The sequence below is a fragment of the Littorina saxatilis genome, linkage group LG8 (assembly GCF_037325665.1).
Source record: "Littorina saxatilis isolate snail1 linkage group LG8, US_GU_Lsax_2.0, whole genome shotgun sequence".
Lineage (NCBI taxonomy): Eukaryota > Metazoa > Mollusca > Gastropoda > Littorinimorpha > Littorinidae > Littorina > Littorina saxatilis.
Window position 1 is genome coordinate 62,458,277 of NC_090252.1, and position 13,640 is coordinate 62,471,916.

General features: G+C 46.7%; 1 protein-coding gene across 2 annotated transcripts in view; it reads left to right on the forward strand.

Annotated features, from left to right (window-relative positions):
- The window catches only part of LOC138974056 (PR domain zinc finger protein 10-like), a 46,510-nt gene that overhangs the window by 3,302 nt on the left and 29,568 nt on the right, over window positions 1–13,640 (forward strand). Inside the window, exons 3-14 of one of the 2 annotated variants that reach the window (XM_070346766.1) lie at window positions 61–269; window positions 1,542–1,694; window positions 1,989–2,217; window positions 3,229–3,492; window positions 3,832–4,016; window positions 5,164–5,281; window positions 5,697–5,855; window positions 6,856–6,968; window positions 7,325–7,504; window positions 8,887–9,180; window positions 12,131–12,192; window positions 13,159–13,436. In XM_070346766.1, the coding sequence (XP_070202867.1) occupies window positions 61–269; window positions 1,542–1,694; window positions 1,989–2,217; window positions 3,229–3,492; window positions 3,832–4,016; window positions 5,164–5,281; window positions 5,697–5,855; window positions 6,856–6,968; window positions 7,325–7,504; window positions 8,887–9,180; window positions 12,131–12,192; window positions 13,159–13,436 (2,244 nt within the window). The remainder of the gene's footprint in view (window positions 1–60; window positions 270–1,541; window positions 1,695–1,988; window positions 2,218–3,228; window positions 3,493–3,831; window positions 4,017–5,163; window positions 5,282–5,696; window positions 5,856–6,855; window positions 6,969–7,324; window positions 7,505–8,886; window positions 9,181–12,130; window positions 12,193–13,158; window positions 13,437–13,640) is intronic. The other variant, XM_070346767.1, reaches the window with a different exon arrangement.

Consider the following 13,640-nt stretch of genomic DNA (forward strand, 5'->3'; position numbering starts at 1 on the left):
TAAGTTAAAAGGGAGGTTTCACCGTACTGTAAAGTAAAACATGTAGAATGTATTGCCCAGGAGCGTACCAGCTGAACGCAGCCAGTCAGCAGGAGCTGTTCCAGGCGGCTCACTCGACGTTCGGCCGCATGACGCCGCCCCAACACAACCGCTTCGCCCGACAGAACCACAACGACAGCGAGGCTATCCCAGCATACCCTGGTATTGCCGCTGACAACGGGGCGCAGATCATCACCGCTTCCACTGTTGATAGCAGCTCCCTGCAGCAGGTGTGTAGGTGTTAGTGTTAACGATCATTGGTGTGGTGGGGAAGGCGTGTCAGGAACAAGAACTGGATAGATAGGTGGAGACAAGTTATGTTATGTGTTATCACATGAGGGGGCTATCAGAAGCGCAGTATTTTTGTTTCTCCTTATATGGTTGTAACCGAGTGCCGAAACACTACGATCACCTCGGGAAGCGAAGTGCAATCAAACAGGATTGAAAATGTTAGGGCTAATTTCTTAGCCCTATAAAAACTGTTATGCAAACCCGAAGGTTTCCATGAACATACAGACAATCGGAAACCACCAGACCCCATCACAAACAGAATTCCACAACTCACCGGTGTTGACTTTAAAGGCCAACAACTCGGGTGCAGAGTCTGCTGTGAAAGGAGCGGTAGCCTCCCCTGTCACATGGTAGTCATATGGAACTAATAATTGGTGAATCCCTTGTCCCACGTAGTGCTGGTTACCCTGATGTTTGTTTTGTATTTCACATGGAATGGTTTTGATACATTTTCTTGTCAAAAATGTGCAAATAACAGGCACATTTTGTGTGTAAATTATAGTTCACAGAGAGCAAGTAGGCACAGGCTGCAAGTTTAAAAAGGTTGTGCCAACTTGCGGCCGCAGCAATCTTATTCTTAGGAAGAGCAGGGTTGTTTGTTTGGAAGAGTATGCTGATAACGCACATAAAAGTGGACCTGAAATTGAAAAGTTCAGAAAAACAACACTGGCAATGGCAAGAAGTATGATCAGGATTGTGGGGTGGAGGGTGCGTATTATTTGTGTTTATGTACAGCTCTTTGGTGGTGACTTACAAGACAGCCTCAGTGACACAGAACTGAAGGGTACCTTGCACCAGCTGTCAGATGTGTCCTTATATCCAAACCTTTGGCCAATCATGCCGGTGGTAGGGGCTTGGGGGCAGGGTAGCTCAGTTGGTAGAGCACTGGACTGGATCTTAGGGTCGTGGGTTCAAATCTGGGCCGGGCCGGGACAGACACGGTTCAAGTTTATGTGCAGACCCAGAGATGGTATCCATGACCCACCCCACGTGTCACCACAGTGGCACGTAAAAGATCTCGGTCATTCTGCCCTAAGTGCATATGGCTGATACCACCTAAACACGCATACACTTGTGTATCTCATCCAAAGGCAGGGTAAATCCGGGAACATGCCCCTCATAGATTTGCCGTGAAGGTGTAAACCTTGAATTTCTCCCCCCAGTGGTGAGGGAATGAAAGGCACTGCTCATCACATTTGTCTCGCCCACAGGGCTACCTGGTGTTGGACCAAGACAACCGAGTGGTGGCCGTGCAGAGAGTGGGCTCCCCTGCCGACTGCACCGTCAGCCAATCAACCATCGACGTGGGCCAGGACGGGGGAGACGGTCAGCCCAGCACATCGCTCCTCACCATGCCCGCTATGGTGAGACACACACCGCTTGAGTTAAACCAACGTTCAGTTTACATGGGGGAAGAATGCAAAAAGGGAAAACAACGTGCAGCAATGTCTGTTTCATTGTTTCATAACCATGTGTGAAGTAGTTTGATGGGAATTGCAAATGCACGCACGTACGTACACATGCATTAACATTTAGTCTGTTAAAAATTCACCTTCACCGATGCATTGCAGGTACAGCTTGTGCACTAACGATGTCACACAACGGATGAATGGGCGGCTTGTCATGTTGACTGCGTGTTTCCTTTCTGTCTTTTCCAGTCGTCCGGTGGCCAGTACGTCATGCAAGTGTCCATGCCGTCCTTTTCTTCCCAAGAGGAGGTAAGCACGTCCAGCACAGACCGGGAGCAGTCAGTGAGCTCCCTTGGCGCAGCATTCCAGCAGGGAGGGATGCTGGGAGGGGTGCGGAAAGTGGAGATGGAGTCAACAACGGGAGAGTGCGACACGACCCAGAGCGACCTTGACTGTCAGGCTCACCATAACGTTTCAGGTAGGCTAACTGTCAGTCTCACCATAACGCTTCAGGTAGGCTAACTGTCAGTCTCACCATAACGCTTCAGGTAGGCTAACTGTCAGTCTCACCATAACGCTTCAGGTAGGCTCTGACATTTCTCTCTTGTGGGGAGGGATGTGAGGGTGGGTGTTTTAATGATAACAATAATACAACATTTATATATATATATAAATATATATTGCACTTCCCGCAGCTTGAAGCGCTTGTTTTATTTAATCAGATGTGAAATTTATTTTTGACACGCATCAGAAGCAGCAAACTTAGATGTTGCTCAACACATTCAAAATGAGTTCTTTGAAAATTGTAAAAACACGGCATTAGTTCTGAATGGTATTTGTTGTCCGGTTTTAGGTTTCTTGCATAATTTTGTTGTTGATTCTTAGTTGCGTAAGTGTTGATTGAAAGTTAAGATGATGAACTTTTTTTATACCTCCTTTTTAAGACCTCTAAAAATCTGATTAAATCCGGGGGGAATCTTGAAATGGAGGTAATTTACACAGGTTATGAACAAAAAGTCTGAAAAGCAAGGTCTTAAAATGGGGGAAGTCTTGGACTAGGGGGTGGGGGGGATGTATTTAAAGAGGGGTTCCACTGTATTCCTCTGCACTAGCCTTCAGACAAGACAAGGCATTGCTTGCTATAAAGAGGTAGTTGTCTAGCGTGTTTCTCAGTGAAGAACGTGTCATGTCTTGCAGCAGCCGGAGGCTATCTCCAAGCGGTCTAGTTGTCTAGCGTGTTTCAGAGTGAAGAACGTGTCATGTCTTGCAGCAGCCGGAGGCTATCTCCAAGCGGTCTAGTTGTCTAGCGTGTTTCTGAGTGAAGAACGTGTCATGTCTTGCAGCAGCCAGAGGCTATCTCCAAGCGGTCTAGTTGTCTAGCGTGTTTCTGAGTGAAGAACGTGTCATGTCTTGCAGCAGCCAGAGGCTATCTCCAAGCGGTCTAGTTGTCTAGCGTGTTTCTGAGTGAAGAACGTGTCATGTCTTGCAGCAGCCAGAGGCTATCTCCAAGCGGTCAGCATGGCGGCCCACAGCATGGGGATGGAGTCAGGGGGACTTCACTCTACCATCATGGCCATCGCCCGCCCCGTCACAGCCACGGTCACCTCTGCCGACCTTGCTGCTGCCAACGCCCCCATGGAATCCAGCCAGCTGACCAGCCTGCAGAACGGACCACTGACCATGGCGGCTAGGGTGGAGTCCAGCGGGGGCTTGGGTCGCGTAGTGGACAGTCACGCCATCGCTGAGGCACTGGGTAGGGCTTGCTGCAACTGGAGAGAGAGAGACAGTGTGGTGTCCTGTTACTGTTAGCTTGCATTAGAAGCCCGGAACTTAAATTGTTAAACGCTTTACACATCAGCAGATGTTCATGCTTTTGAGTTAATCCCCGAATTTGGAACGCATTATCAAAAAAGCATAAAAAGTCATACCATCATCATACAAACTTCAAATTGTGTGAACCTTTCATCCTGTATCTTGGGCCAATGTACACCAAATATGTAGTTATTGGCTGATCAAATTCAGGAGTAATTAGAATGTTAGTGAGTTGTATTTTTTGGGGGGTCACCCTACAGTAAGTTGTGCTCTGTCCCAGAAGAAGCCATGGTGTCTGGGAGCGGACTACCTGCCAGCAGCGGCGTGGAGCCGCAGTCACACCGCTACCAGGCTATCGCCTCGGGGTCACGTGACACGGGGGAAGAAAACCAGCCAAGCACGTCTGGCACCGTCGCGCAAAACCAGCCAAGCACGTCTGGCACCGTCGCGCAAAGCAGGCAACAGGTGAGTCCAGCTTGACGTGGAGTTTACCACGTGTTTGGTGGGTAACAACTGACCTATTGTCCTCTGAGGCTGGGAACAACACGGGTGATTATCCCATCGTATTGGTTGCCGTGAAGAGTTTTCAAATCGAATGCATACCCCACCTGCACCTATGCATGACTGATAGACATGTGATATGTTTGCACTGACAGATGTATAATGGTTGTGTGCAGCAGCCCCACCCGGTGCGGAAGAGTTCTATTTCCCAGAATGCATTTTACTAATAATAGGGTATGGAAAAGGTGGATCGAAACATGATCAGAATAATAAAGGTGGATAAGGTCATGGCATTACACTGACAGCAGGGGTGTCGTTTGGATCGGCCCTTCGGCCAATCGCCAATTTTTTTTAAACTTTGGCTGAAACTTTCATGTCCTTTTCAGCCAAATGTCCGAAGAGTATTCGTCTGAATCGGTCATGGTTTGTCCTTTTTATATTTAGTCAAGTTTTGATTTTTTATTGGTCAGGTTTTCATTGCTAAAACTGCTGCCGATGTATTCAGTCAACTGACTGGCGTTTATTTTCTTTCGATGAGCCAAAATAATAGCCGAACATTTTGGAAAATGTCCCAAAGCTTTCTGAGAGTTTCGGCCAAATGTCCCAACATGAAAATGTCTAGCAACACCCCTGTGACAGCTGTGTGTCTGGGTGGCCGAGTGGTAACGCATATGCGCTCGGAAGCGAGAGGTTGCGAGTTCGACCCTGGGTCAGGGCGTTAGCAATTTTCTCCCCCCTTTCCTAACCTAGGTGGTGGGTTCAAGTGCTAGTCTTTCGGATGAGACGAAAAACCGAGGTCCCTTCGTGTACACTACATTGGGGTGTGCACGTTAAAGATCCCACGATTGACAAAAGGGTCTTTCCTGGCAAAATTGGTTAGGCATAGATAAAAAATGTCCACCAAAATACCCGTGTGACTTGGAATAATAGGCCGTGAAAAGTAGGATATGCGCCGAAATGGCTGCGATCTGCTGGTCGATGTGAATGTGTGATGTATTGTGTAAACAAAATTCCATCTCACACGGCATAAATAGATCCCTGCGCCTTGAGTCAGAGTCTGGAGATACGCGCGCAATATAAGACTTGATATGTATAATGGTCGTGTGTGCAGCGGACCCGCCCGGTGAGGAAGAGTTCTCGCCTCGCCCACTACCAGCAGCAAGAGGAACAGGGGAACAAAGCCATACGCCAGCACTACGAGCCAGGGCACTACAACACGCAGCAACTATGTGAGTCTACTCTTCAAGTGCTGCACATTGGGTTGCATTACTTTCATCTCTGTCTGTCTTGTTTGTCATCCTTTGTTGTTTGCACCGTTTTCGTTTTGAAACTTTTTATGTAAGGTGTGTGTGTGTGTGTGTGTGTGTGTGTGTGTGTGTGTGTGTGTATGTGTGTGTGTGTGTGTGTGTGTGTCATATGTTTTATTGTGTTTGTGTCTACTTGTGTTTTTGTATCCCCCTACCACTGAACAGGGTGTGAGGACTGCCTGACGGCGTACAGAGCCCCACACACCCACTCTGTGCCTGTGTCTGTGATGATGTGTTTAACAACAAGTGACGTACATGTTCTCTACCAGGATGTGAGGACTGCAGTGTGCCTGTGTCTGTGATGATGTGTAACAACATGTGTTGGTATCTCTACCAGGGTGTGAGGACTGCCAGACAGCCTACGAGGGCCAGTGCCCCACACACCCGCTGAGCGTGGTGCCGGACAAGGTGGTGCTGTCCCGGGCCTGGGCCTCCCTGCCCGCCATGCTGCAGATCTTCCGGCTGGGTGCCAGCATGGAGGAGGCCGCTGTTGTTGGTGAGAGTCTTGTCTTTGAGGAAAAGGAGTACTTGCACATCAATAGTACTGGGTGACCCCCAACAATGCAACCCTCCACGGGCGCAGTGGCGTGGTGGTAAGACGTCGGCCTCCTAATCGGGAGGTCGTGAGTTTGAATCCCGGTCGCTACCGCCTGGTGGGTTAAGAGTGGAGATTTTTCCGATCTCCCAGGTCAACTGATGTGCAGACCTGCTTAGTGACTTAACCCCCTTCGTTTGTACACGCAAGCACAAGACCAAGTGCGCACGGAAAAGATCCTGTAATCCATGTCGGAGTTCGGTGGGTTATGGAAACACAAAATATCCAGCATGCCTACTCAATGAAAGCGGAGTGAGCTGACTATGCTCTCAGAGTATAGTGTGGGGAACCCAAATGGGCAAACGAGCTCACACGTAACCAGAACGTTCTGGAACGCTGAAGAAGACGAAGAAGCAACCCTCCAAAATGTCAGTACTGTAACTCCCACATGCTTTCAGCGAAGTACTTCATACTTGGTGTACATTAGCCTGAGATCTGGGATGATGATGTCACACAGTTTCAAATATGTAGGTGAATAGGATTGACACGGACCTACATACTTCAATTTTTGGGACATTATCATTCTATATCTGAAGCCAATGTACACTAAATATGAAGTACTTTACTAAACACATGTTAGATTAGAGTTATGAGCATTTTAGTGGATGGCACTTTTGGGGGTCACCCTGTAAGTGATTTTTTTGTAAGCGGGCAGAGATTATCTACAAGCAATAAGTCGCAAACTAGTTGTGAAGTGGGCGATGGGATTACAGATCTCATTCTAGGGTTGGTGTAAGGCAACCGTAATGCCATCGCGTAGTGTGACAGTGTAAATCATAGCGAGACTGCAGCGTGTGATACAAGCTTTAGCTTGCCTAGTGATTCGAGACTGCAGTAAACCTGCAGTTCCAACTACAGACAGGAGAGGAGAGAATGACATGGTGTGATGGTTGTTTTTCAGACATGGGCGTGTTTGCCAAGAAGCAGATCCCCAAGATGACACAGTTCGGTCCCTTTGTTGGGGAGCTTGTTAACTCCCCTGATGAGGTTGTCAACAAGACTTTCATCCTGGCTGTAAGTATGATACTTTGTTTGGTTGTGAGTGTGTGTGTGTGTGTGTGTATTGTTTAAACCGTTTGACATCAGATGCTGACTTAAACTCATATTTTGGTGGCAAGCTGAGACTACAAAAGAGTGCGTGTTTATATGCGTTGAATTGTAAAAATGTTAGAGAAATTATAATAAAAATTGATAAATGCATGCATGTTCTTCGTATTTTTGACCAAAACATGAGTTTGACACAGATCTCGACATTCAATGTTTACCTCAACCGTTAGGGCATTCTTATAGAGCAATGACGGTCTTGGTCCATGTAAAATGTCATATTTAGGTCAGAAATACAAAAAGTGTGAACTGTTACATGTGTGCAGCTGGAGAGGGCGGAGGGAACGAAGGGCTACTTTGAGACAAGTGACGAGAACAAGTGTAACTGGATGATGTTCGTACGCCCGGCTGCCACCTACTCTGAGCAGAACATGGTGGCCTATCAACACGGACACGACATTTACTTCACCGTCATCAAGACCATTGAACCGCGACATGAACTCAAGGTGGGTGCCCCCTTAAAGACTACCTCCCGTATAGGACCCAGCTTTTTCACATTTTCTGTTCATAGCCTCTGCAAATTTACCCCTGTTTTAACTTTAAGACTCCCTCCTTTTTTAACACCTCACTTTCTCCAATGTGTGTAGGCCTTGAGAGGGGGTCCCACTGTATTTGTGACTGGAGGATGTTTGTAGGCCTTGAGAGGGGGTTCCACTGTATTTGTGACTGGAGGATGTTTGAAAAGGGGCTTTACTGTCATTTTGTTGTCACCTGAAATACAGAATACACCTTGATGTTGAACATAAATCTGTGCTTGGTGGCTGTGCTGGCTCAATGTTCAAGTCATTGTCAGAAAACTCCAAAGAAAGCCTCCACCATGTTGTCACTGTCTGCAGGAAAGTGTTTGCTTCCTAGACGGGCACAGTAGTCAATCAATCAATCAATCAATCAATCAATCAATGACGCTTATATCGCGCATATTCCGTGGGTACAGTTCTAGGCGCTCTGCAGTGATGCCGTGTGAGATGAAATTTTATACGGCCTGTAGATTGCAGCCATTTCGGCGCATATTTACCTTTCACGGCCTATTATTCCAAGTCACAGGTATAGGTAGACAATTATTAACTGTGCCTAAGCAATTTTGCCAGGAAAGACCCTTTTGTCAATCGTGGGATCTTTAACGTGCACACCCAATGTAGTGTACACGGGGGGAGGTTCGGACACCGAAGAGAGTCTGCACACAAAGTTGACTCTGTGAAATAAATTTCCGCCGAACCTGGGATCGAACTCATGCTGACAGCGGCCAACTGAATACAAATCCAGCGCGCTACCGACTGAGCTATATCCCCGCCTAGTGGATAAGACGCCAACCTCCCAAGCGGAAGGTGGTGGGTTCAAATCCTGGCCACGCCTGGGTTAAGGGTGGAGATTTTCTGATCTCCAAGGTAAACGAATGTGCAGACCGGCTAGTGCCTTATCTCCCTTCTTGTGTACACGCAAAAATACAAAGTATGCTCCCCCAGAGAGCGGCGTTCAAATTGTGGGAATTTCAACTTGTGTACGAAGAAGGAGAAGTGGAGAAATCCTTAGCCAACAAGAGATGGTTAACATTGTTGTTGTCAAAGCCAGCAAAAGATGGTCAATATTGTGTATGTAACGTGTACAGGTGTGGTATGCAGCGCACTACGCTGAGCGACTGGGCCTGAAGGCTCACGAGCTGACAGAGAACTCCTTAGCCAACAAAAGACGGTTAACATTGTGTGTGTAACGTGTACAGGTGTGGTATGCAGCGCACTACGCGGAGCGGCTGGGGCTGAAGGCTCACGAGCTGACAGAGAACTCCTTAGCCAACATAAGATGATTAACATTGTGTGTGTAACGTGTACAGGTGTGGTATGCAGCGCACTACGCTGAGCGACTGGGCCTGAAGGCTCACGAGCTGACGGAGAGCGACTGGGCCCTGATGGACCAGCGGACGTCTCGCTTCCAGTGCAGCGCCTGTTCTCGCCGCTTCCGCACACCGCTCGCCCTCCAGCGCCATCTGCTGGAACACGAGCGGGAGGAGACTGGACCGGAGGAGGAAAAGGAGGAGGCAGAGGGGGAGGAGGAAGGGGATAGACGAGGAAAGAGGAGAGTGGGGGGACAGGGAAAACCCCAGCTGCTGAAGACGAGGAATAAACAGGTGAGCTGTGTGCGTGGTTTGATGGTGATGTGTGTAGTGTAGTTATGGTGCGCCAAATTGATATTACTATCGTTAACTGTTATATAGAGTTTCGAAACTATCGTTATCTGTTATATAGAGTTTCGAAACTATCGTTAACTGTTAAATAGAGTTTCGAAACTATCGTTAACTGTTATTTAGAGTTATATCAATAGCGCGTACAAACGCGCTATTGCTAAAACTATGAATAACAGATAACGAGGGTTTCGCAAAACGGCGGCATGATGCGCGCAAGTGATATTACTATCGTTAACTGTTATATAGAGTTTCTAAAAATAGCGATGGCGTGGTCGGATGTTTCGATGCCAGCAAAATGGCTGCTGAACGTTTCGTTCGAGCGAATTTGCACTAAATTACTACAACATTTAGTAGATCATATTGAACTAACTGTCGTCTGATAAGTCCATCATTTCACTGCTTCGTTTAATCAAGGAATCAAATCTTCGTTACAGCTAGCACGCTTCCTGTTTTCACAGAAATATTGGTCAGTGTCAGCTTGACCCGTTCCAGCTACCGCGCTGTGTGCGGCGGGTCAGTTTGAAACTTCAAACCGCACACGTGGAAAACGGTACGGCCGAAAGTACAAATGATATGATAAAGCTAATATTAAACAAACTCAACAATGATTTGAGAAGACGACAACAGAAGAACGGTCAATAACTAATGTTGTAGTTTTTTAAATTGTGTTTCTAGTTAAAATGTACATTTCGTAGCAAAAAGACAGTTTTGCAATGGCATTTCAGGGTTTTCCCGTTTTGGGAACGATACCGACGCGCTTTTGATAAAACTATCGTTAGCTGTTATATAGAGTTTCTGAAACTCTATCTAACAGATAACGATAGTTTCAAAACTCTGTATAACAGTTAACGATAGTTTCAAAACCCTATATAACAGTTAACGATAGTAATATCAATTTGGCGCACCATATGTAGTGCTGTGCATTCTAGTGGGGTGATGGGCACAGGTGGAGGGGGGGGGGGGGGGGGGTGGGGGGTGGGCAGGGAAAGCACCAGCTGTTGAAAAGTTGATCAAAACAGGTGGGGCTGTGTTTTGCTATTGTTTGCGTTATTTTGATTACATTTTGCCTGGTTTAGTGTTGTGATAGAACTAATAGCACATGAGAATGATGGTGGTAGTGGTGTGTTTGTTAAAGTGATAGAATTAATAGTACATGAGAATGATGGTGGTAGTGGTGTGTTTGTTAAAGTGATAGAATTAATAGTACATGAGAATGGTGGTGGTGGTGGTGGTGTGTTTGTTAAAGTGATAGAACTAATAGTACATGAGAATGGTGGTGGTGGTGGTGTGTTTGTTAAAGTGATAGAATTAATAGTACATGAGAATGGTGGTGGTGGTGGTGTGTTTGTTAAAGTGATAGAATTAATAGTACATGAGAATGATGGTGGTAGTGGTGTGTTTGTTAAAGTGATAGAATTAATAGTACATGAGAATGGTGGTGGTGGTGGTGTGTTTGTTAAAGGAGGTGTAAGTGTGCCAGAAAAAAAGACCCAAACATAACACTTATCTGTGAAAGTCCCCCAAAATCAAATTTTTTTCTGATTTTTCACAGAAATGGCATGTAATTCAAGTATATGGAATTGGAAATATTTTCTGCACTAAATCATCATCAATAGACAATGTTGGGAAATAACTCTGTCGGGTTGTATGGATTGTGAAAGAGTGAATGCCCTTGCTTTTGGTGAGACAAAGGAGACGGGCGCAGTGGCGTGGTGGTAAGACGTCGGCCTCCTAATTGGGAGGTCGTGAGTTCGAATCCCGGTCACTGCCGCCTGGTGGGTTAAGAGTGGAGATTTTTCCGATCTCCCATGTCAACTTATGTGCAGACCTGCTAGGGCCTTATCCCCCTTCGTGTGTACACGCAAGCACACGACCAAGTGCGCACGGAAAAGATCCTGTAATCCATGTCAGAGTTTGGTGGGTTATAGAAACACGAAAATACCCAGCATGCCTCCCCCGAAATCGGCGTATGCTGCCTGAATGGCGGGGTAAAAACGGTCATACACGTAAAATTCCACTCGTTCTAAAAACATGAGTGAACGTGGGAGTCTTAGCCCATAAACGAAGAAGAAGAAGAAGTGAGACAAAGGCAAGTCACTAGCGAGGGGTGTGCCAGAAGTGCACGGACAAGGAGCATGTGTAGGAAGCTTGCCTCACCGAAAGCAAGGGTATTCACTCCTTCACACCCCATACAAACCCAACAGAGTTATTTCCCCACATTGTTCTATTGACATAGTTCAAGAAAGACCAGCACGGTGGCCTAGTGGTAAGGCGTCCGCCCCGTGATCGGTAGGTCGTGGGTTCGAACCCCGGCCGGGTCATACCTAAGACTTTAAAATTGGCAATCTAGTGGCTGCTCCGCCTGGCGTCTGGCATTATGGGGTTAGTGCTAGGACTGATTGGTCCGGTGTCAGAATAATGTGACTGGGTGAGACACGAAGCCTGTGCTGCGACTTCTGTCTTGTGTGTGGCGCACGTTATATGTCAAAGCAGCACCGCCCTGATATGGCCCTTCATGGTCGGCTGGGCGTTAAGCAAACAAACAAACAAACAAAAAAAAGTTCAAGAAAACTACACTGGTGTTTTGAGAAAAGTAAATGTTTCTGTGCAGATAGTATAAATCATATTTATACTTGAGTCTTGAGTCGCCTTGTGGTGAGATATGTGCGTCTTATAAATTCTCGTGTTATTATTATTATATTTTTAGACTTCTTCTTCTTCTTCTTCTTCTTCTGTGTTCATGGGCTTAAACTCCCAAGTTCACTCGTGTTTTTTGCACGAGTGGATTTTTACGTGTATGACTGTTTTTACCCCGCCATTTAGGCAGCCATGCATACACGGCTTTCGGAGGAAATTAATTTTTGACTAAAGTTTACCCTCTTCATGATTTCAGAACGGAGATGCCGGCGGTGGATACCAATGGAAGAAGAAATCGACCAGCATCTATATCAACAAGTACGTGATGTATTATTGTGCTGTGCTGGTCTGTGTGTGTGGAGGTTTGTGTGAATAAGTCTAGTGGTGGCGGCACTGTCCATAAAGTGTAGATCCTTGTCACAAGCAGCAGAGTGACATGCACTTACGCTCTAATATATTTATTATTTATCATGTAATCACAATCATTTGAAACCCTCTGTGATGCCGCACGTACTGTTTATACTTATGGCCAAAAGTTTTTATTATCTATACGTTTTAGGATTGTGATGGATGCATTGGTTACTATCTCTTACCAGCAACTCATGTGCGCGAGAGTGTGTGTGCTTGTGTGTGTGTGTTTGTGTGTGTGCAGTATGAATGTGGCGGACGTGCCTGTCTGGAGTACTTTGGGTGTTCTTACTTCGTATGTTTTATTGTTCTTATTTTTGTTTTTTAAGGTTGTTGTCATATGTTGTTTTGGTTGTTTTAAGAGCAGATGAACCAACGGTGTGACAGATGCGTGTGAAGCATGTTTGAATCATGAATGTTCAAATTCTGCGTGGAGTAGCTTATTTGTCTGAAAATACATTTTTTTTCATTTTCCATTACTTTATTGTCCCATCGCTGGGAAATTCGGGTCGCTTCCTCCCAGTGGAAAGCTAGCAGCAACGGAGTCGCGCTACCCAGGTGTCTGCGTGTTTAGGTGTATTCAGCCACCTGCACTTATGGCAGAATGACCAAGATCTTTAACGTGCCATTGTGGTGACACGGGGGTGGGAGATGGATACCGTCTCTGGGTCTGCACATAAAGTTGACCCGTGTCCGTCCCGGCCCGGATTCGAACCAGCGACCTCTCGATCACAAGTCCAGTGCTCTACCACCTGAGCTACACCAAGTTTGTTTGAGAATGCTCCTAGTGCAAGACAGGGGTTCCCAGGTCTGATTACTATACCAGAAATGTGTGGTTCACAGGATTCCTGAAAAATAAATCATTCCTCCATCCAGGACGCTCAAGAAATATCAGAAGCGCGGGGGCTCGGAGCGACTGCGGCAAACCATCAAGTCCCTGTACCGCCGGCGAGGGAGGGGGGTGGGTGGCCTGCAGGAGTGGGTGTGCACCCACTGCAACCTGACCTTCGACAACCCCAGTGTCCTTAACCTTCACACGCTGACGCACGCCGCAGAAGACGTGGGCTTGGACGAGGTACAGAAACTGGCTGGCGGCAATTCTGGGGAGGCTGGGGAACCGGGTGCCAATGGAAATGGCGCTTCTGAGTTTGCAGGTAAGGGGTGATATCTTGTGTGTGTCTTTTGTGGGTTTGGTGTTATGTTTGACTGTTTGGTTGGGGTTGGTTGTTTTGGTTGTGTTTGGTATACTTGGTACCATCTCTGGTCTCTCTGGCCTCTCTGGTCTCTCTGGCCTCTCTGGTTTGTGTGTGTGTGTGAGTGTGTGTTGTCAATGTCAGTGTATATTTCTGTGCCTCTCT